The sequence below is a fragment of the Lissotriton helveticus genome, chromosome 2_2 (assembly GCF_964261635.1).
Source record: "Lissotriton helveticus chromosome 2_2, aLisHel1.1, whole genome shotgun sequence".
Lineage (NCBI taxonomy): Eukaryota > Metazoa > Chordata > Amphibia > Caudata > Salamandridae > Lissotriton > Lissotriton helveticus.
Window position 1 is genome coordinate 247,104,751 of NC_136060.1, and position 25,311 is coordinate 247,130,061.

General features: G+C 38.4%; 1 protein-coding gene across 2 annotated transcripts in view; it reads right to left on the minus strand.

Moving 5' to 3' along the window:
• TBC1D19 (TBC1 domain family member 19) overlaps positions 1 to 25,311 on the minus strand; it is a 1,159,927-nt gene that overhangs the window by 988,932 nt on the left and 145,684 nt on the right. For both annotated transcript variants that reach the window (XM_078678973.1, XM_078678974.1), the window contains exon 3: positions 10,411 to 10,456. In XM_078678973.1, the coding sequence (XP_078535099.1) occupies positions 10,411 to 10,456 (46 nt within the window). The remainder of the gene's footprint in view (positions 1 to 10,410; positions 10,457 to 25,311) is intronic.

The window sequence follows — 25,311 nt, forward strand, 5'->3', positions numbered from 1 at the left end:
ACTGCATTCCAAAGAAGTGATGAGGAATACTATAGAGTTATTCTAAATGAAAGAAGCAAAGGGAAGTCCCAATAGTGTATGGGAAAAAAGCTTGGAAGCTCGTTGTTTCCCTCATTTGTTTCCTACAGGAAAAGGAGGACGATATGATGACCGACCTGTGCAGATTCCTGCATCTGAATACCGGACATTAAAATTGTATACAGAAGAACCAAGATTTCGACAATGTATTCCGTATTTGTTTCATCTTTTGTTTGAGAGTGATTTGTCTGGACTTTCTTATGCAGTAAACCATATATTGAAAACAGGTGTACATCTGCAAAATGTTTCGGCAAAGGAATTTATGGATAAACAACACCAGAAAGATAATGTTTTGGAATCTCAGCTAATTAATCTCATGGCATGTCAGCGTGGTACTAATTAGTACTGGTACCGTCGTCATGGAGAACTTAAATGTATGCTAAGGAACTTAGGAACTCCTACATGGTTCCTTACTCTACGCTGTGTTGAATATGCTTGGGATGATTTACTTCAATTTCTTCGAGAGGCAAATCCAAATATATTAAATATTGAATACAAGACACCTTGAGAATTGTGCTCTTTGGATCCAGTCAATGTATGCAGGTATTTCAATCATAGATTTGAAGCTATGATGTCTTTTATCACCAATATAAAAAATCCTCCTCTTGGAGAGGTTGTGGAATTCTTTTGGAGAAAGAAGTATCAAGCAAGAGGTGCTCCTCACATACACATGCTAATATGGACAAAGATGCTCCCAAACTGTGTTGTCTTTTATTGAACAATACCCTACATGTGATATACCCAAAAGCACACAGGATAAGGACTTAAGACAACAAGTCTTACAATTCCAAAGCCATCGTTGTGGGAAAAACTGTAGTCGAAAGTCCAAATCTAAGAACAAATTCTACACCAAATGCCGTTTTGGATTTCCACGTCCAGTAATATCGAAAGGAAGAGTGAACAGTTTTATGTCATCTTTGCGACATACTATCATAAGAAAGTCTCCTAAAAATACCTACAATTTAAAAAGAAATAAAGTCTCAAAATACATAAATGACTACAGCCCAGTCATTTTGTCCATGTGGAATGCTAACATGGATGTTCAATATGTTGCAGACAATTCCATTGCTGTTGCTCGATATGTAACATCGTACATAACGAAATCAGAAAAAACGGAATTGAAGGAAATGTGGGAAGAGATTTCCCACAAGAGAGTCTAAGTAAAAAATTATATACTTACAGTTTGAAGATGTTATCTTATCGAGAAATTGGAGCGTATGAATGCTCGGATGGCCTATCATCTGCAAGTCTATACTCCAAATCTAGTAGAATCATTTAGGTGAGTCTAGGTCTTGCTGCAACACGAAACCGAGTACTTAAATCTGTACAAATCTGTACAAGAAATTGAATATTTAGCTGAAAAGGAGCCAGAAAGTACAGATATTGTGAAAACAAATATATTGGATACATACTATCCAAACAGAAGTCATCATCTTGAGAACATGTGTCTCTATGAAGTGCTGTAAAACTATATTTTTAAACGGAATATTACAGAAAACATAAATAATGGTATATATGCCGTGATTGGTTCTGAAGGATGTCTGGTAAAACAAAGAAAAGGACATTTGATTAATCACCGTAAACTGAGTTGCGAAACACCTGACAAAAGGGAATTTTACTATTTAGCTCTTTGGCAACTTTTCAAGCTATGGCGTTCAGAATTAGAATTACTTGGCGATTTCGAGACCTATGAAGATTCTTTCAATGCAACTAAAGATAGTATAGAATGTCCTGTTTTTGCTAATAATGTGAAAATGTTGAACGATGAAATTGAACAAGGAGCTACAATTGCAGCTGAGATTGCTAGAGACAGTTCTCAAGACAGTCAAACTTCTGCTCCGTTAAGTCAGGATCCATTGAGAGAACCAATTATTCAAAATGAAGCAGCAACTGCTATGGAAGAGGTGGAAACAGCAATATATCAAGCTCAAGAAGATGTAAGAAACTTAGGAAATTTGGAAGAACAACTAAATGTTGAGCCGAAACAAATATATGAGCAAGTGAGAGAACAGATTAACCATGGATTACTTCATGAAAAGAAAGAGTGTTCTTGCTCATCATTTCAACCTATCCGATTGTATGTGAGTGGACAAGCTGGAACAGGAAAACGTTTTTTAATTAAAGTAATTTCAACTTATTTACACAAAACAACTGACTCGTATTTGTCTTGTGTTGTCACTGCTCCAACTGGGTTGGCGGCACACAATATTAAAGGAATTACTTTACATTGTTTATTAATGCTACTAGTAGAGCATGAAAACAAATTAGAATACTACAAGCTATCTGGAGAAGCTTGTTTTGAAGTTTCAAGAGTCTTGAAGAAAATGAAAGTTCTCATTATTGATGAGGTAAGCATGGTATCAAACTTAATGCTTGCCTTTGTGCATTTAAGAATGCAGCAAATTCTTAAAACAGACTATGACGTATTATTTGGAAGAAAACACGTCATAGTTTTTGGAGATCTACTACAGCGTACTCCTGTAACAGGACAACCAGTGTTTAAAACACTGGCACATGAAGATACCAGAAAGTCTTTGAGGAGCATTGGAAATGTTAATATTTGGTCATATTTTGAGTATAAGGAACTTTACAAATATGCGTCAGGAAAATGATGCAGATAATGGAAAAATTCTTCAAGATGTAAGAATTGGAAAAGTGACAGAACATGGCAAACAAGCTTTACTGAGACGATTACTTCCCAATTTGTTTCCAAATGAAAATATTGTTCCAGAGAAAATATATATGAACGTTGCAAAAAACTAGTCTGTAAACTGCTTAATGCCAACACTGCATGAATGTTCTGTATTCAATGAAGAAATGTTAAAGTTGGAAAATGAAGAAAATATAAAATTAGAAGCTATTGATAAAATAGAGCATGAAGGAATCACTATTATTTTGACTGAAAAGTTGAAGAGGAAATTGGATTCTTTAGAGAAGTCGATAAGTAAAACTGCTGGTTTAGAAAAGAATTTGTATGCATGTGTAAACTGTAGCGTAATTTTACGCCGTAATTTGAATGTGGAAAAAGGTTTAGTAAATGAAGCAATGGCTAAAATTGTTGATTTTGTTAATTATGTAAATAGAGATGGGATTGAATTTTTGAAGATCAAATCTGATGAAATTGCTGAAATACAACAATTTAGTCGTTGTTCATCTCGGCGCTTGCTTGTAAAAGATTTGTATGTACGCAGAAAACAGTTTCCCATTTGTTTGGCATATGCGGTGACCATTCATAAATCTAAAGGTTTAGGGGAAGATAGTGCTTTAGTGCTTTAGTGAATATTGGAAGTACTGTGTTTAAAAGGGTATGGCATATGTTGCTTTGTCCCGAGTCAGAATTTTATCTGGATTGTACTTGATTCATTTTGATGCGACAAAGGTTAGTGCAGATGCAAATTGTGTGAAAGAGTATAATAGGTTAAGAAGAGAATATGCTCCCAATTTAGGTCAATATCCAGTATTTGAAAAGTGTGCGGTAGGTAGAACAAGAAGATTTGAGAATATCTGTAGTGAAACTGTAGAGAAAGAAAAAAAACAAGGTGAAGTTGCGCCTGCAAGCAAAAAGAAAAAGGACAGTGTTGAAGAGAATGTTGGTTATCGGTTTGAAAATAGTTGTGGTGTCAACTGCTATGCTTATGTAGTAGTTAATGTTGTTTTATTTCTTGAAAGTTTGTAACAGCAAATTGTTGAAAATCGGGATGAAAGATTCTGTTCATTGTTGTATTCTGTTTATGATAAATGTAGTAGTGATAAAAGTAAAATACAAAGTGTTTCTGATATTCGAAATGTGTTGGACATATGTTCTGGTTCTACTCAATTTACACAGAATATTCAGCAAGATTGTCAGGAATTTTTAATGTTTATGCTTAGTGTACTGGAAGATGAAGGTATAGATATTGAACATATTTTTGGCCTTTCGTATAAATGGCAACATGACTGTCAAAATTGTTTGTGTACTTGTAGCACTAACATAGGCACTGAAAGATTCATATATTTGACTTTAGCAGACTGTGAATCAGTGTCTTTTAACAATCTAGTTAGAGGAGCTTGTCAAAACATGGAGTGTAGCCAATGTAAATCAGAAATGTCAACAAAATTATTTATACAAAGATATGTACAGTATGTTATTTTAATGCTGCAACGTTGTAGAGCTGATAAAAGAAAATTGGAAACTTTAATTAAAAACTTTGTAGCTGGTCAAGTTTCAATATCAGGAAGAACTTTTGTAGCTGTTGCAATTATTTTTCATGATGGACCTTCTACAACATCTGGACATTACACTGTTTATTTAAAATGTTTGAAAGGTTGGATACATTGTAATGATACTCAATTAGTTTTTAAGCAACGTTTGCCTTAAGAGTTACCAAATTCTTATCTAATATTTTTAAAGCCAAAATTTTAAGATCATAATTTGGCCTTTCAGGATTACGGCTTTTAAGGTAGGTTTGTCTGGTGTTGTAGAGTATTTTGTAACTGAGGGTGAGGAGCTTGAAGGTAATCCTCTTGTTGATGTTGAGGCAGAATAGGTGTATCATGTCGTGGGTGATGTGGCTATAGCAGGGGACATTGAAGATCAATCAGGTGGAGGTGCTTTGGATTGGTTGTAGTCGTTATAGGTGTTTGGCTGGAATTCTTGTGTAGAATGTGTTGCCACAGTGTAGTCTGTTTCTTCTTCTTTTCTTTAGGATGTACTTGTAAATGTTGTGGAGAAGGTGGAGCAGTATGAGGAAATGCTGTAGACTTGTTTACACTTGTAGAGGGAAGAGTTCAATATGAATCATAGGTTGTGTACATGGTCAGTAGGTGTTGGTACTGTTCACAGTGTAGTTGAACAGCAGGAGGTATCTGAAGTTAAGGGGGTGAGTTTGAGGAAGAGTATCTTCATGTTGTGTGAATTCATGTTTAAAGAGCTGCTCCTTATCCACTTGGTGACGTCCTTAATTGTGTTGTGGAAGTTGTTTTTTGTGGTATGTGGCTCCCAGGTGAGGAAGAGGATGAGCTGGGTGTCGTCGATGTAGGAGATAATGTTGTGGTTGAGTTGGTGGGCCATTTGTGTAAGGGTGGCCATGGAGATGTTGAATAGCTTTGGACTGAAGAATGAGCAGTGGGAGACGGTGCAAATGATGTCAGTGATTTTGGATCTGAAGGCTGGGAGGCAGACGCTCAGAGTTTCTATTGAACAACTTTTAAACTAAGAATTTCACACATACTATTTGGCCATGGGGAAAAGTATGTGAACATCTTAATGACTTTTTGTTGTAAATTTTGACTGCATATATTTGTATGTAATATTATTTATAATGGAAGAAAATTAAAGATGGTGTTTTGTTTTTTCAAGATTGTTTGCCATACCTCATAGTTACGTAAGAAATTGGTCTTAGAAAAAAACATTTAAGATTGTTATTGAGATTTTGTTTAGATAATCTTCTTGATTGTCTTTTTTTTGCCCGCTTTTCTGTGATGAGTACTATTGAACTCACTGCTTCTAGTGAATTTCAATATAATGCTTTCTGCAGCACACGTAGAAAAAGAAAACGTCTCGTGATTATTTTTCTACAGAAAGGTTTCCCTACCTCCCTACCTGCACAAAAATAATCATCCTTGCAACGCAGGCACTCTTGCACCATTGTGCAAAGGTTCCTGCGTTGGTGCAGGCAGACCATTGTGCGCTGGCGCAAGGGAAAAGGATAGGAATACCCTGTATCTTATAGATATGGCGCATTCCTGCCTTTTTCTTTTGCCATAGGGAAGCGTAGTAGGAAGGCTGACTGCCCTTTTCTACGGCAAAATCTCATAAATGAGGCCTATGTCAGTAGTCAAGTATTCATGGTGCAAAGTGGGCCTTAGGGCATAGAGTGTTTCAAACCCCTACAGACTGTGCATACAGTGTTCTATGTACCTGCATATTTGCCTTATTTAAGTTGAATTTCGCAGTTTCTATCTTTTCACTTCCACCAAACACTCTGTTACTCTTAGTATAGTTTTCTAGTGACTCATTCATCAGTGTGTAGTAAGGCATTCACTACATTAAAACAGTAATTAGTAGTTGTACAATAAGTGGTATATCCCCAGAGATATTACAATTATTGTGCACTGTGACATCACCACCATGGATGCATCGTATTTACAATGTGGTGCACTATGAGGCAAAAATGGCACAGATATATGATGTATCTGTGCTGTGAAGATGGTGCATTGCTTGACTTGCATTGGAAGCGCAATGCAGCTCCAGGAATGCTCTTTGGGCCCTATGCTCATAATGCTGTGTCAATCCATACACCTGCTTCAAACAGGTGCAGGGTTTTGACGCAGTATAGCCTAAAAGTGACTGAATCAAATCTTTTAGATTTCACTTAGTCACTTTTAGGAGGCGTTCCTGAGCAAAAACACCCCCCACCTGCGCAGGAAAGCCTCCTTCTGGCGCAGGGCTTTACAATGTGACGCACCTTCCAATTACGTCACATTGTAAATACCATACATTAAGCACATCTTTTGCACCATCGCTGCATCACAAATGTGATGCAACGGTTGTGCAAAAGAGGCACAAGGGGGTTGTAAAACCAGCCCTAATACATACAAATTCATCCAGGCAGTTTCACCAATAGTGCAAATTGAAGCATAGACTTGTAACATATTTATATGCATATGTTACACTCAAGTGCTTTGGAGGTACTACAGTGTACTATAGGTAAACACCTTATAGATGTATGCTGTAGCACATCCTTATAGTTCTTCACTTTCACATTCATCATACACTAATGTATTCATTCATTCATTTTTTGTCTTTGTTGATTTATATTTTTTTTGAAGTTTTTTTCAACGTTTTTTTTTTTAACCAGAAAAATTGAACTTTTGAAACCAAAAACTGTGCACCAGGAAAAGTATAAAAAATGTTATTTCTTAGGGCAACGATGCTGCTCTTGCCTCTTCACAATCAGGTCCACAGATTGCTCACCATAGCAAAGCATTTCTTTGCAATGTTTGCAGTGGAAAGTGAGCTCAGAAAACTGGGGAACAATAATAGGAGTTGGACTGCTTCCAGGAGATGGTGCACCTGAGGTGCTAGCCACTGCAGGTGGAGAATTCTCCTGTAGGCTGCGCGTTGCCTCCCTTGCATAATTGTTGGGATGCAAGTTTTTGACGTGACGGTCCATACTTGCAGTACCGAAAGAGTACTTTTTTGATGCGTCACCTCTGGATAATGTCACGTCACAGATTTTACACATGACCTTAGGTGCATTCACTTTTTTTTGTCCCTCTGGAAAAGTAAAAAAATTCCATAAAAGGCTTTTTTCCTCTTTTTCTGAGGAGGTTCATTCATAAATTCATTATGATCAGATGAATGGTCAGAAGGTGTTTGAGGAAGACCAGCCATATTGATGATAATTGTTCTAAAGGACTTCAGCTCCCAAGAAAAGATCCTGCTCCTGGGAAAGTCCAAGTAGAATGATCAAAATGGGAGGGGTCTTTCAACAGTTGGATTAGGAAGTGTTAAGAACCAATGAAATCTCTTCTTTTAAAGTCACATGGCTGTGCGTACTTTTACGGTGCGCTTACGGAGCTCTTACGCTGCGAGTACGTACGACGTACCGCCGTGATTTGCGTAATTGCTTTGAAAAGTAATATATGCTTATTAAAAGTAAAAAAAAACAATTTTCATGATTATCCCAGATAAAGTCTACCTTTAAAATTTACAATAAATACATAAATATATTGTTTTAAACTTCATAAAACTTTCGTGGGGTACGCACACGGTGCGTCGTAGATGACGTCACGCGGAAGCGCTGATGCGCCGCGTAACGTCAAAACGTATTCGTGACGTATGCGCGCGTACTCGCTGAGTACGACTTACAGTACAAAGTACGGTGCGATTACCGTACGCTTACGGTGCGATTATCCCAAAAAAAGGAATTATATAGAATTTAATTTTTATATTTTTTAGAAAAAAATTAATTAATAAAAAAAATGTGTATTTAGTTTTGTTATTATTTTACATTAAAATATGAAATAGAAATAAAAAAAATAATATGTAAATATTTATTATAAAAATGAAGAAAAATAGTATAAAAAGGAAAGAAATTTAACAATTAATACATTTAACAATTATCATTTACAAAACCTTTGAAATTCACTGAAAAAACAATAGGTTTCACACACGTTATAGTTAGAAATTAGCATTTAAAAAACCTTAGAAATTCACTGAAAAAACCATAGGTTTCACACATGTTATAGTTAGCTGGACATTTCACTCATACAAAACCATTGAAATTCCCCCGTTATAGTTAGTTCAGCTAACTATAACTCGCGCGCCCGCAATGCACTGCTGATGATGTCACATATTACATCACTCAAGACATGGTCAGTGACATCACTGATGACATCACTGATGACATCTCAAATGACATCACTGATGACATCACTGAGGACATCATCCAGTGAATGTTTGTCTTTCTGAAAAATACATATTTTTTATATATGTATATCTAAAGATCGATGGAAGAATACATTGGTAAATAAGTGTCTAAATGGATGTTTTTTTTTAAAAAAAATGATTGCATAACTGACTCATTAAGTGTATCTTAGTGAATACATGTATTAGCGAGTAATGTTTAAATATTTAAATCTGTGTATCAGTGTCTCACTTTGTGTATAAGTGGCAGCATGGGTTGGTAAGTAGCTACATGAGTGTGTATATGGGTTCTTAGTTTGTTTTTTGAGTATCAGTATGAGTGTCTGTATGGTTCGGTGGGGGATATTACTTAGCGTATAGGTGCATGAATGAGTGACTCACTGTTTGTATGTTTTTTAAGACAGCATGTGTGCAGGACTGTATGGGTGGATGAGTGTGTATATGGGTGTGTTAGTGAGTGAATGACTGTCTCAATAGTATCTTTATGAGTAAGTACATATGTTTTAAACTAATATATGTGAGTATTGATGTATATAAGTGAGTATATGTGAGGGTGAGAGATTGGAAGAGTTCCTGTATAAATAAGTATGAGTTTCTATAAGTGATTCCTCAATAGAGTAAGTATGTATACGTTTCTGTAGAAATAAGTGTAGTGGTGTGTGTATAGCTGGATATGCTAGTAAATGGATGTTTGATAGTTTATTTGCATGTGTGAGCATGCGTGTGAGTAGCTCTAAGGATGAGTATCGGTGTGTAACAGGATGTATAGGTGTATGAGTACATATGATGAGTGAGTACATGTATGAGTAACTATATAGAACTGTTGGTGAATGAGTGGATGTGTATGTAGATGGTGGAATTACTGAATAGGTTGTTGTAACTGGTATTGGTATCTGCATTTTTATGAACATTTTATTTTTTGTTTTTGAATGTGTGTATCAAGGGTTATATTACGCTGAGAGGAGGTCTGCCACTCTTTCACAAGAATGATGCCATCAGTGATGCCATCAGTGATGTCATTTGAGATGTCATCAGTGATGTCATGAGTGATGTCACTGACCATGTCATGAGTGATGTAATATGTGATGTCATCAGCAGTGCATTGCGGGCGCGCGAGTTATAGTTAGCTGAACTAACTATAACAGGGGGATTTCAATGGTTTTGTATGAGTGAAATGTCCAGCTAACTATAACATGTGTGAAACCTATGGTTTTTTCAGTGAATTTCTAAGGTTTTTTAAATGCTAATTCCTAACTATAACGTGTGTGAAACCTATGTTTTTTCAGTGTATATATATATATATATATATATATATATATATATATATATATATATATATATATATATATATACACAACAATCCTGAAACCGTGCAGGTAGCGCAAAATCAGGTACAGAGCACTCAATAAGTGAAGTGAAAATGCAGTGCTTTATTCCTCCATTGACAGCAGCATGACGCGTTTCGACCGGATAAACCCGGTCTTGATCACATATATATATATACTTTCCAAGGGAGAGCTCCACCACTAATACTTGTAGTACCTTTACTCTCGTTAACTCATTGATTCCATCTCTCAATAGTGGGGGTTGAGACATGAAAATCTATATTCTTGTGTAAATCTCAACTAGGAAATGATGAGTAGCAAAAAAGTAAGAGTTACACCTAGGTGTAGGAGCAGACCTACACGAGTTTATCTACACATGTAAACTTATCTTTATGAATTGGGGCTAAAGCAGTTTGAAATAGTAGGTGAGGTACAACACCTTTTGCATATGGTCCTGCATACAAATTAAGACATACATTACATTATGGCTCTCTAATCAAATTGCTGACAAATAACAAAGCATATCACATTCCACAGGGTCTATGTAGCATTTTATGGTATGGTATACATTATATTTGTAAATTAAAAAATACTTACACACTAAGCTCTCGATAAACTGCATTTTGAAGTTTTTTCTCCCATCCTGTTACAAAAATCAAACATCTGTAAGATTAGGTAAACTGGGGATACTTGTGATTACTTACATTTTAGCATTATAAACTCTTTCTTTACACACATGTTTACTGAAAAAAGATATTTATTTTAGAAAGTAATCTGCGCTGTTTAGAACATATACAACATATTTCAATTCAATTAATATATCTGATCCATGTAGGATAGAGGGATGGTCACCCTCACCTTTTTAAAAAGATTGTTTAGGTGGAGTCATTACCAGTTGAGGTGGCGGCGGCATTAAGAAACTTTATAATGGTAGCATGATGAGGGAAAGATCAAAAGGTATTTTGATATTTCCCTCAGCATGCTACATTAGTGAAAACAAAACAGGAGAATTACACAAACATACTTTCTCCCTTCCCAGGGAGAGGGTCTGCTTCGTTTCAGGGGAATTAGGTTCATAGTGGCAAATTTGATTAATTGTGACATTTCAAATTACCATATGCCTCAGGAACAGGCGCAAATTAAGTAGGCCTTATTGCAGTTGGGGACAATAAGATCAGGAGTAATGCATCCCGGTGGTGGGCAAAGATCATACTGCTCTTATTAAACAAGTTGGTACGGTCCACATTGTGTAATAATAAACTGAACATAACTTTACTTACTACTTTACCCAACAAAGGCTTAACATGGATACTAGGTAACATAACTCCTTGCTGAAATAAGTGATTTTTCCTCTGATTGCAGGCCTTGTGCACTGTGGTAAAATGCAGGATAAACAGGGCATAACTTCTGGCCTCTGGTTTGGCTAAAGGGCCATATGGGACTGCCTTACAGTGCACCTTCAGAGCAAATAGGACACAACTTGAGGGACAGATTAGTCTGAAAGCACAATCCCTGCTCATGCTTCCAACCTTTGTCTATCGTAGAGATACATGAATGAGAAGAAACCTGTCAGGCGGTTGACCAGTCCTCTTTTGGTGCTCACATTACATGTTCTCTTTATTTCTGAAGAGGCATGTTTCTTCCTTGAGAAATGCTGACACAGTTTGCAGTGCACACAAAAAGGTTTCTAAACAAGACAAGTACTCTCGTAACACTTAAACTAGTCTTCATTGAATTATGGGAAATCGTCACAAGGCCTTCTAATGGTAAGTGGAGGCTTAGAATTGGGTAAACACTGAGAACTGTAATAGGGTGACCCAATGCAGCAGAAACAACTCACTATTCTTTTAGCATCTGTGCAGGGTAGGTTCATTAAAAGGAGCTGAACAGGACTGACTTTTTGACTTCAAATACTGCTGCCCAACCTGAGATCATCAGACCCAGCAACTGCGGATTGCTGTGGTTCAAGGGCAGAGATCACATGCTCTTCTCTGTTTCTCATCCAGTCAGGGTTGTGTGAAGGCCCTCAGATGAGTACAAATGGTTGGATTGCAAAATACCTGGTGAAGCTACCAGCGTTGATTCCACTGAACCTCCAATATCACGCTTAAGTTCCCAGATGCTGCCCTGACTAAAGAAAGAGCACTCCAAGGGACCAGCAAAAGAAAACAGACTCAGGCTAAAACCTGCTATTGTGAAGAACCGCCATCTATATAGTTGACTCCCCAAAGCTTTAAGATCAAGTTACCTTTCCTAGTACTGGTATTTGTATGTGCAGGATGAGCTTGTATAGAATGCCTACATTCTTGCTGTCTGACATGTAATTGTTGGTAGAGCAGCTGAGTCATATCAGCCACTGGACAGGACTCTACCCCTATATACAGGAGACCAAACTGTGAAAATTAAATTTTTGCATTTCTTGTCTGATCTAAGTGAGCTGTTCTAACAACTGCATAATATAAATGCTGCCCTGGTGGGATCATTGATTACAATTCTGAATCCGAACACCTGTGATGTTTATTTATATGGGGCAGAGTATCAATGGAATACTCTAGTAAACCATACTGCTCAGTTTGCAATGGGCTCTCAGGATACTCCACTCATGAAGGCTGATATATTTGAATGCTTTTATACTTTCAGAGAGGACAGAAAGTGTGGCATTATATTTTTGAGGGAATACACAGTGGCAAATATGGTCTTCATTGAATATGGTCTTTATTGCCAAAGACGTTGCAAGCCTGATGGAGCGCACTCAGTAGAGGACGATATGCTGCACATCACTTCTGCGGCTTTCTCAGGCATTGCAAAGAGGCACACCACTACACTGAAATATAGGAGGGATTTGAGAATTGATCTAGAAAGAACAACATTCAAATTTGGAATCTGAAAGACAATGATAAAGGGGACATTATTGAAACTACATCAAGGATTTCATTGCCCTGAATAATTTTGCACTGGAATGAAAAGACTTAATCTTATGTAGAGTGCACAGGCTAGGTCTGAAAAGCCCATCCATTGACAAGTTCTCAGCAATATCTTCGTGAAGATTAACTCCTAGAAACAAAAGAGATAGGGTTCTATAGGCTGCCAGGGGCATAGACAAAATTCATTTTCGGAACTCCAGTATTCTAGGAACTCTCCCAGGTCACCTTAACTTGGAGACAGTCTCTAAGACCCATCATTGCCAGGTTAGGGAAGGGGGTCTAAAATACATTTGTCAAATCTTCTGAGACTGTCAGAAGTTTGCAATTCAAATGCAGATAGGCCAAACACAGATTTTCCTACTATGTAGCCTTCGAAAACTATATGGCATACTATCAGAAATGGTTGGTGGCATTTGTCATGCCTTTGAACAAGTTCACCCTAAGAGCTGACTTACTGGATAGTCACTAATCCTTATTGGACTACTTGTATTTTGACCTTCATCTTCTTACATCATTTACTGCTTGAGTTTGTTACTGGCATGGGAAGACATTCAGGATGTTATCTTTCTGGTCAAGTAGGCGGTGTTGTGTTATTCCTGAGGAAGGCATTAAGTTGCTAGTTAGAAGGCTCAAACCGTTCCAGTTAGTCAGTTGCATAGGAGAGTGATGACCTGAATTGAGTTTCAATATACTAATACTTTGTAAGTTTAGAATCTGCTGGTGGGAAGGAAGTGGAGGAGGAGGCCGGCTGGTCTGTGTTTGGATTTAGAATATCAGTGTTGGAATAGAAGTTTGTTCCTGGTATCGGCTACACCGAAATTCAAACAGTTTAGGGCTTTCTTGGAACAGGTTTTTATTTGGGGCGTGGGGTCGGAGGGAGGTAGTGGCTATTCCAGTCACCTGATGTTTGATTCCCTAACTTTCAAAGATCTTGAACTTATTTCTCCCGTACAGTCAAGGTCAGATACACTGTCTTGGTTTGACCTGAGAGTATCGGTGGAACCCTCTCACTTAATGTGTCAAGTCTTAACTCCCCATCCAAAACAGTAAAGCTGTATCTGCTGCTATGCATCAGGAAGGCCAATGTCACTTTCTTTCAGGAGTCCTGCCTTTTATGTAAGGTTCAGAGGAGACTGTTCTCTAGCTGTTTCATAAACCACTGCTTCATTTTGGCTAGTTAACAAACTGGTGGAGGCTTGACGACACTAAAGAACTAGATTATACTTTTTATTTCCAAGTGCACAAGACCAAACACTCTTTAGCTATGTGATAGTGAGGAATAGTTGCTTCCAGATGTGAGCTCTGACAAAAAACACTACCATTACCAGATCATGGCCTGATAGAGGCAGACCTTGACTTGTTTGCCTCTCTGGCGGAGGAAATGGGCTTCAGCCAGGACAGTTCCTCATACATCACACGATAATAGCAGCATTGAACTAACATTGAGGTGACATGTCAAGAGAACCTCCAATACACTTAACTATTCAATACTTGCATGTCATGGGACAGGGGCAGCATCTAATTAGGTGGTTCACCGCCTCCCTCAGGGATCCCACAACAATAGCAATACTTCCCTTGTTCATGAGTTGGGAGAGAGACCTTCAGCATCCTTTTTCGGATTCTGAATGGAACACAGTGTTGGAAGGGCCAAATAGTATTTTGCGTAACATGCTTTTTCACCTAATACAATACTTCATAACACAGAGGGCATATCTCACTCCAGCGAAGATCATTAAATACTATAATCACACAGATTGTGGTTGCCCGAAGTGCCTCGCAGTTGATGCAGATCTGCTCCACATGGAATTTAGCTGCCCACATTTGAGGGAGTATTGGGAATCTGTGGTAACCTCTTTAAATTGCTACACATACCGCAAAGTACCCCTACACTGGGAATCTTGCATTCCACACATTTATAGTAGAACTAAGGGCCAAAAGGTGACTTCCTCATTCATTGCTTTGGGGCTGATTGTCGCTAAACGATTGGTTACTGAACACCCCATTATTCTTGCATGGAGGTGACATTGCAGGTATGGCCCACAGCAGAAAGTGGTGCACTGCATGGGGAGGATGCACTATGACTGCGTAAAACACCTATTGCCACGCACTGGGACACGATAATGCAAGAGCTCCAATAAATGGACGTGACCTCTGATACTGGGCCTGATGCTACACCAGGCACCCATCAAGATTAGGAGCTGTGAGCGCATTATCGGGATCCACCGCAAATAAAAGAGCAGAAATGACAGGCCTGATTGTGGTTGGCCTAGCATCAATTTCAAATAGCGTGTCGAGATGTGGAAGTACACCATTGATCACTTTCTGTGGGGTGTGGGGTGCGGGGGGAGTGTTGACCCGACCCGCAGGTGGTGCCTTGTTATGCAGAACTTACAATCCCAGTTATGCTTTAGTTGTCCCCATCATTATTATCCGCCTCCTGAGTTAGCAGCTCTAACTACGGTACATTCACTACCATTTATTTGACAGACCATGAAGTTAACAGTCACTAACTTACAGCATGTCAGAAACTTGTATGAGTCACAAACTAAGAGACACATGGATGTACGTGGAGACATTTATTAATATTGTGATAATAACATATGTAATTGACATGAATGTAATGGTCACAATCTACATGTAAGCTGTACTGTTTTGAAGATGTCTGCTTAGTTCTTTAGTTGTTAAGAAAACTAACCAAACAGATTAAAACAAAATATAAGGGATGGGGAGATCCACTTGTTCGAAACCAGTGGAAGTTATAGACTATGTGTTGAATGTTCCAGTGGTGAAAGTAGATGTACTAAAGTGTTTGGTCTATTATAGAAACCAACCATAATGGTGAGGAAAAATCGATTGGGATGGGACGCTTACAAGGCATAGTTAGGGGTTATTTGATAGCTTTGGTAGCCCATCTCAAGAAAATTTGGAATTCCCTTAGAGTGAGTGACTCTGACTAGAGAGTTGACTGAATTAGAATTTAAGTAAACACAGACATATTTGCAAAATGCCTGGCAAAAGGTTTTATCAATACATGGCCTGGTAAATATACTGGTTGCTGACAAAGTTGAATGCTGCTTACTTCCACTGAAACAGAGGTACAGCGAGGCGAGGAAATAAGGCAGGCAAAATACTGGCAAGCAAAACAGATACTGGTGAGGTCAGTGAGTGTGAGTTAAACTCTAATCTGTACAAATCTTTGGGTAATTATTGATAGGAAACCACATTGGATCTAGCTAGAGTGTTGCTCAAGGAAATTGAAGATAAACACCAGTGTAGAATACTAGTAACATATATGGTTTAGTACGTTTCAGAGTGCTGAGTAGCCAGAAGGTTGATATGCCTTTGAAAGTCTCATACACATGCTAATATACTCTGGCGCTCTGTCGAGACTTAATGCTATGGACAATACAAATTCACAGTTGGGTAGGAGGTGTTTTGGACAGAGTTACCTTAGCTAACGTTCTTTGAACTGGCCACAATTTGAGGACTTATTTGATCGAAAGGTTGGACAGTATTTACCATTTAGTAGGTTTTGCTATTTTGGTGGAGCCGGAAGTTGTCCTTTTAGGCTTTTGGTGCATGGTCGGGTACCTGTTGGACACCCCTAAGATAAAATTGACATCTAACCTGTTGAGACAAAGTTAAGGTAGCAACACAACAAGAGTGATTCAGGGTCATTTGGGATGCATTAGCCATTGAGAAGATAACTAGTTTAATAAAAAATAAACATAAACATAAATATAAAAGTAACAGATTAATACGGACATAAGCTCCCAATGGAGTACTGGGACTTTCGGGAAGAGGCAGCGACAGGATCAGAATAAAGGGAGAGAAGTCAGGTGTCAATTTCGGGTTGGGGTTTGGTTTTTGGTTTTTGGTTTTGAATTCCATTTCTTTTATCGCCTTGTTAAACAATTTTGTAGCCAGCGTGACATCACAAATTATTCCAAAGAACTGGAAAGATAACAGTGCTCGATCTGGTTGCTCATAGTTGAATACTTACAGAGAAAAGGTTTAACATTGATGGCACTATGGGTAGCATTATAATTGAAAAATTGGGAAATTGGCAAATAGAAAAATAGAAAAAACAATTATGTGGAGTTGCATTGCAGTAGCATTGTAGACACCACTACTAGCTGTGGTTTATTTGCTCTATTTTCCCCTTAAACTGGGGATGATAACCAGTAGATACTGCTTGTTTAACTATCAATGCCATACACGAGGCAATCCATAAAACATGGGATATTGAGTTTCTTGCTCGCTGTGCCACTGGAATCAAGCTAGGCTGGCTGATAATGGGTGATACCCCGAAACCGGTCCCAGGATGTTTGTTTCTGGTACAGGGAGGACCTGGTGTGGCAGTTCGGGCAGGACTTGTCTCATGAGGAACAGGGTGACGACTAATTTACATATGGTTGAGCCCAAAACTGGGGTGGCATGGTGAGCAAAAGAACGATGGATTAAACCCAGATCTCTTGATTGGGGGTGAGTGGTTGAAAAGTTTCAGCACTCCATCCATCATCTTGATGTGTTTGCTATGTTCTCCCTAAGTGGCCAAAGGTATGCCCAGACATGATCCCTTGTTCGCTGTGCCACTGGAATCAAGCTAGCTTGGCCGATGAAGGGTGAAACCCCGAAACCAGTCCCAGGGTGCTTGATTCTGGTCAAGGGAGGACCTGGTCTGGCAGTTCGCGCCGGACTCATCTCATGAGGAGCAGGGTCAAGACTAATTTGCATATGGCTGGGTCCAAACTGGGGTGGCATAGTGAACAAAAGAATGATGGATTCAACACAGGTCTCTTGACTGGAGGTGAGTGGTTGACAAGTTTCAGCTCTCTGTCCATCATCTTGTTGTGTTTGCAATATTGAATTTCTCAATCAGAAATGACAGTATAATTCAACCTATGAAGACGAGAAACATCAGTCAAGGAACAATTGGCTATTCCTTCAGCTGCTGGTAATTTAGTCAAAAGTACAAAAACAGGCAATCTCTGAAACTGGAAAAACAGTAATCTATCTTCAGAAGGTGTAAGGTCCGTTATAAATTACATGGAAATGAAATTCCAGAGTTCAGGAGCTTCAAATGCCAGAGTTCAGCAGATATCCAAAAGACTTAAAATGTAAGGACGTATGCTGGGCACAAACAGTACAGGCAAGAACACATTTCTGAGTATCAAGATGTACAGTTGTCCACCAGATAGATACTAAATCTAAAGTAATTTGTACTCTTCTTTGCCAGAAATGGTCAATACATCACACACATCTTCGTAACATTCAATTTTAATTCCTTAGTAGGATTAAAAATGACATGTTGATTACAATATAGTTCATTTAGTCAGAAACAGGAGTCTTGAAAACACTGCAAATTCCGATGGTCAATCGAATTTCAAATGGCTATCTGCTTCTCATCAATGGATGCCTCATTCAGCACAAGCCACCTTCATGGCTAAAAGCTCTTTCCTGAGTACTTAATAGTTCTATTTAAATCCTGACAGCTTATTAAATAGAAAAAAGAGGGACTATTCTTATCAATCTTCTTGTTGCTTCAGAAGGCCTGTTCTAGTAACTCTTTCTGAGGCATCTATTTACAAAACATATCTTTCATCAGTAAGAGGACACAATATTAGTGCTTGAGTAACTATCTGATTATAAATACAAAAAGCCTTCTCACCTTGATCATCTCAGCAGAAACCTCTTGTCATATTTGTTTTCAAAATATGGGTAATGTCATTGGTTAATTCAGAAAAATGATTGATAAATTGTCAATTTAAATGTGAAATCCAAAGGAGCTGATCCTTTCTTAGGATCCATGCAAAGACTAAAGGATTCAACCTAAAACCAAGGTACTAAACTTATTTTTACTTAGATTCATGCTTTTTTAATTTCGAGGATTAATGATGTTGCTGGAGTCTTGAATACCAGGGTCAAATGTTCCTAGTGTTCCTCAGAAGTATTGGCAAAACACCAGGTTGTTATCTAAGTAGAGTAACACAAAGTGATTCAGGAGATCAGTGAATACTAAATACATAAACACTTGAAAAATGTAAGTAGAGTTCACAATACAAACAGCATTACACAACATTCCAAATGCCCAAATTGTATGCAGGAGACTGTTTTCTACTCATCCCCTTCCTTTATTCATGGTAGATGATATGGTCCCCTTAAATCAAGATTAGTAACAGCTTGTGCTACTTGGACTAATTTCAGAATGTTCTTAGTAAAATTCAAGGGATATCCATCCTTGATCATAATCTTATTTAATTATATATAAACATTACATGGATGAAGAGCTTGATCTTTCTTGTATAGTATAGAAAAAATAAGGGCGCCATCAAACTCCATTTGAGGCATAAAGGAAAAGACTTCAGGTTGATCAGATACTGATGGAAAACATGGTTGAAATGGTACTGAAGAAATGTTAAAGACTATTAAGCCGTATGTGGTGACTTTTATCGCATAGCTTACAGAGGTATAGTGTTCATGACAATACAGTAAAGACAAAGATATGGTTCGAGCAGTTCAATTAACATACAGACTATGCCTCTCCTGTCAAGGAGTTCTACAAATTACACGTAATTGGCAGAGACAATGATATAAAAAACACAAAACTTCAGTATGATCCCTAAAACAAATTACAAAGGGGAAGAGTCCTCTTGTTAATTGTGAGAAATCAACAGTTTTGGCTCACTTCAGAAGTCTTTTTAAAGCTCTTGGAAATATGATTTCTATTAGCCCAGTCCTTGTCAATGAACACGCCACAAGTACCACAATCCAACAATGCTGAGGATTACCAACAGTTCCTTCTTCTTTTTAGGAACAGATAGGAAGAATAGAATATGATCAACTTGATTCATGGAAGATACAGTATAAGTTAGCCAATGCTTCTCAGAAGAGGATTGGGTTCTTACAACATTCCTTAAAGGGCATTTAGCAAAGGTATAAATCACATGCCATGCTTCGGCTTGAGAGAGACACAATTCAGTATTACAAAGTTTTCATTTCGAGACAAGGGAAAATGCATAGGCTGGTTTCGTCAATGGGTCCCCTGGACTTTCTGACTGATTAGAGTAGGAAACTCACGAGATAATAGCATAGCTTTCTTGGGACTTCCTGCTCGACTTTATTCACTCTTCTAAATTATGTTCAGTCAGCAGCATCAAACACATTTGCAATTTATGTCTTCCTTTAAACAACTTTGAAATAAAATCATCTGAGTTCTTCCTACCTAGGTAATTTAAGCTGCCAATTGATGAAAACGAGTCACATAAGTCAATACATTCATTGTACTTTGTAGTACGTCACACAGTGCTTCCACAGCTGAATACTCTAAATCAGGATATTCAAGCATCTTCTTGAAAGCTATCAAGAAAATATACTGGAGACAATGATCCTAACTAGTTACCATAGGCAATGTCAAATCTAGCGCTGAACCAGTACGGTAACTAATAAGGTAGCCTACCATGACTTGGATCTTGACAAAACCTTCTGGGAGAAGAAGAAAATGTAAAGTAGGAGAATCCAAACAGTTTCATAACTTCAAAAATATGGGGACTAGAAGAGACCATTAGGCTAGCTATAAACTGTGAGTACAGGATCTGTTTCAGAAACAAATTCTAGGTTCAGTTGTTGAAATTCTTGTGCTAGGTCCTGTGAAGGATCCATAGAATGTCCAAACCTAAGGAGTTGCTGGTGTCATAATCAGTCATCTACTAAATACTGAGAAGGCTTGTTTAGTGGCCTTATGGGCTGCTTTAAGAAAGAGCACCTTTTCCCAGTAGCCATGGTGTTCACGGCAAAGAATAGGATTCATGAATGATGTTAAGTGTCTGCTTATTAGGTCAAAGATAGGAGTAAAAACCCATAAAAGGGAAAACACATCTTTGCAATTTTGAGCACTTGGCTATAGATGAAAAATGAAATTTGAAAAATAACAGCTATGCACCAAAATAATCAGGGAGGAAGAAAGATCCAAGAAACAAATCCAGGCAAAGGATTTCAGAGGATGCTTGTAAAGAAAGAAGCAAAAGTCTGTGACAAAAATATAAGCAAAGGGGTGAAGAAAGAAATGAAAAATAGTGAACAAAGTTGTTGAGGCTCTTAATATATAACATTGATAGCAGCTAATATCACAGGAAGAATTCAACCTCATCTTGGATTGAGAACCTCAATTAATATTCCATTGGTTAACTACCATCTTGGATTGGGCTGATATACATAGCTCGTCCACGCCCCCTTTCCTTTGAACCTATGATGTTTACCAGATAGATGAGGTAAAAGTCCAAGTATGGCATCTTTTGACCAGCAAAGCGTCCTGCTATTCTGCTACATTGCTACCACCCTTCTTGCCTAGTACTCAGACTACCTCAATTAACAACCTCTAGGTGGCCGAGTGCATGAAAAAAACAGCAAGGCTCAAGGGGCATGAATGCTCAGCATTGCGCTGGATGCCCTGTATGGATGAATGAATAAATTAATGAATAAATTAACTTGGGAAAATGTTCCATTGCTAAAAATTGGAAGGTAAGAAGAACAGTCGCACTAAGAGGCCTGCCAAATAAGATGCAAAAAGGTGGGGTTTAACAGCCTTGTGAAAAGACAACACCTGAAGAATCCTACAAAGCGAGAGCTGGAGCTGGTTCCAAGCACTGCCAGCTAACACTTACTCAGTGAAATCTGGGGATGGTGACCAGCAAGGCAGAGGTGGAGTGCAAGTTTCTTTGCAGCATATAGTGCTAGAGTCTAAAATTCAGATATTGCTGGCCCTTTTGAAGGAAGGTCAGATAAAGGATGACCAGAGTTTGAAATGGAATCCTCTTCTTGGCTGGAAGCCAATATAGCTCCTGTAGATGAAGAGAGATATGGGCTCTCTGTGGAATACCAAGGATCAGGCAGGCAGACACATTTTGCCCTATATGGAGTTTGTTGATCATCCTATCAGAAAGACTGAGCTGCAGCCCATTGGTATTGTCCAATCTTGGCATGATCAGCATATGCACCACGTTTTTACGAGACGTAGTAGGCAAGAGATCCAGAAATTTCTGTAATGATCTCAAGAGGGAGAAGCAGGAGTCAGCAACAGTATTAATTTGTGGAATAAAAGACAATTTATCATCTATATTGTTGTGTAGGTCCTATAGAAAATATACAGGATATGAGCGCTTAGACAACATACACTGTAGGATTGGTGTCAGACGAACTCTGATCACCCCCACCGGGTATGCTGGCCTTTCTGTATTAGCTAGCTCACAGTGCCACTATTATCTCCTCTTACCAAGGAGGGAATCGTTTTTGGCAACCTCAGAACATGAAAAACGTGATCCCTCAGGACAATGGAAACAATATACTAGTTTTCGCTCAGTCACTCGTGCTTACCTAGTTTGTCTCAGAGAGATACACCAAATAAAAACATGCTGGGAGTTTTCAATAATCATTTATTGAACAGTTGTTATTCTGGTTTAGAATAGATGTGCTGCAACAACCTTTAGACAGTATAAGATGTAAATGATTAACAGTACTATGAAAGTAAAAGGATGGTATCATTCTACCATCTTATTAAAATCATGGATATATTCAAGTATATAAAACACATGATATAAGATGCGTACTCCTACGATGCCTCCCTATCTAGATGTACCTAGCATGGGCGTAGGTGTTAAGCCAAGAATTCCTCTATGATCTAGTCAACCCCTTTACCTTAAGTGAGAGTGTGGGACCCCGTCCTGGTCTCAAGTTGGACACCCTGCGAGGGATTTTAGACCACTGCAAGCCGGAGCGTCTGCATGCAGGAACTTCAACGTCTCTGGTCAGTGTGTCGGCCGAGAAGTCTCAGTCTCCCCTAACTATCTTAGCAAGATGTGATGTATATACCCATATGTCTCCCCAGGGGTCCTACCTTGCTGTGTTACTGTGTCAGCCTAAGCATGACGTTGGGATGAACTTTATACATAGATTTTATACAGTCCTGCTGTGCGTCCAAGAACCCTCATGCATAATGTATGAGATTTCGAACTAGGGAAAACCCGTGTTCTGAATGCAGTGTAATATCTAGGTAAAAGGTCAGTCCCTGTAAACCGTGCCAAGTGTAATGTAGGGAGAGAATATAGGTGATGGGTAACAAGTTTACTAAGGCCTATATTATTGAACTTATATGGAATATAACAATATGTATTCCTGTATTACTCACTGAAGAAGCAGGCTTTGGAGGGGTAGGCAGATCCTGGGCCCAGCAGATAAGCAACCATTCTTATTTTATTTCGCCAAACAAGAGGATCTCAGTTTTATCCTCACTGCCTAGCAAATGGTTCTCTCTCAGCCAAAGCATGGTGTCTATGAGGCCAAATTTTTGCGCCACCACTGGAAAAGTGGAAGAGGCATCTATTGTTAGAAGAAGCTGCATGTCATTGCATATGAAATATTTCTAAAGCCAAAAGATTCAATCAACTTGCTGAGAGGAACTATGTAAATATTAAATGCTGTAGTACTAAGTGAGGAAACCTAGGAGCTCTAAATAACAATCTGTTTGATGCTGATTGGTAGGGGGCCAGCCATACATGTAGTTCTCTTTCTTCAAGTAATGGTTTGAGCCATCCCCAAACCTTAACGCCGATACCAACCTCCCAAAGACGTTGTAGTAGGATACATGGTAGACCACATAAACCACCTCAGACAAATCTAACAGGATGAGAACACCACTAACCCTTTTATCCAGTGTGAGTGCAAACATTTCTGTGATCTCGAGAAGAGCTGTCTCAGTACCATGGCCTTGGCGAAAGCCAAACTGCAAATAGTGCAGAAGAGAGTTGCTTCCAAATATGCTGTCAGCTGAATATTTACTAATGTTTCTAAAATTTTAGAAGCAGCTGGCAGAAGGGATATCAGATGGAAGTTAGACAATACTTCTGGATTGGCAGAGGTTTTTTTTAAGCAAAGGTACTACTTTCACTCTTTTCCAACCACAAGGAATGTAAACTGAAGAAACCAAGCTGTGAAAATGTTGCTGAAACTTTGGTGCAATCATTTTACCCATCTTAACAGAAGGACATGGATCTTCTGAGGAGCCTGATTTACAAAGAGAGAGTTTGAGAAATGAGTTCCAGAGGAAGAGAACCAAACTGAGTCTTATAACAGGCTGTTGCATTAGACTGCTGAGGGAGCATACTCTTAGAGCAAGAAACTTCTTCCAAGGCAATGCTGCCACATTTATAAGCCAGAGGCACAGACAAAGAGAAATGTAATTAAACAATCTTGTCCTAAAAAAATGCTGAAGGGGGACTTTATTCTAAGCTTGGTATTCAACTCCACATTTCCCGCCCAACTCTTGGGCATCACTGTCATAGACCCAGCTGAAAGGTATGAGCTAATGATTCAACCAACTAAACTCCAACTAAAAAACTGCCCCCCTCTATCTGTCAATACGTCATTATGCACGTAGAAAATCCCCAAAAGTGTGCAATTGTAATATTGCAAAGCTATCTCTTAAGCACTCTTCTCCCAGGATATCAAGAAATCAGAGACATTTCTAGGAGGGTTGATAAACTAATAGACAAAAAACGAAGACATTAGGTGAAAGGGAAATACAAAATCCCAAAGGCTCCACTCACTTCAGGCTGTTAACTTATGATAATTTCTGTATATGAGTTATGTAATCAGGCATATAATTCTGTTGTCCTGATGACGATCCTGTATTACAAATGGGTCGAAACGTTGTTGACCTAAAAACACTCTGACCCTATAAATTTGTATATATGACTCTTGGGTGCAGTAGTGTTTTGTTCAGCGAATAAGTTACCTTTATTATGTACATTATTGATGGACACTTAATGTTCTTTGCCTGTTTGCTCCATAGTTTTAACACTTTTTGAGGATTACCCCAGTGGGGTTGATTTTCTATATTTTATTGTTGAATTGAGAATAAAATGTGTGCTATATATATCCAATTGGATAATTCGGGGCATTATTTTTCCCCCCAGAGTATTGGTTCTTATCTATTTACTTAGGGGTTTTAGGATTCTGGGCACTTCACCACTGCTAACCAGTGCTAAAGTGCTTTTGCTCTATACTTTAAACATGGTAACATTTGTTTATCCACAATTGTCATATTTAATTTACCTTTAAGTCCCTAGAAAAGTGCACTATATGTGCCTAGGGCCTGTAAATTAAATGCTACTAGTGGGATTGCAGCACGGATTGTGCCACCCACTCAGTAGCCCTTTAAACATGGCTCAGGCATACCACTGCAGAGCCTGTGTGTGCAGTTTTAAACTTCCATTTCGACCTGGAAAGTTAACCTACTTGCCAGGCCCAAACCTTCCTTTTTATACATGTAAGTCACCTCTAAGGTAGGTCTAGGTAGCTCAGTTGACAGGGTTCAGTGTATTTAAAAGGTAGGGCATGCACTTTTAAGTTTTACATGTCCTAGTAGTGAAATACTCTTTAATTCATTTTTCACTATTGCAAGGCCTATCTCTCTAATAGGTTAACATTGGGTTTGCCTTAAACACCTTTAAAGTGTAATTTCCAATTGGGAGCAGATGGAATTTTTTGTCTGGTGTCTCTGCGCTCTCAATTTAAAATC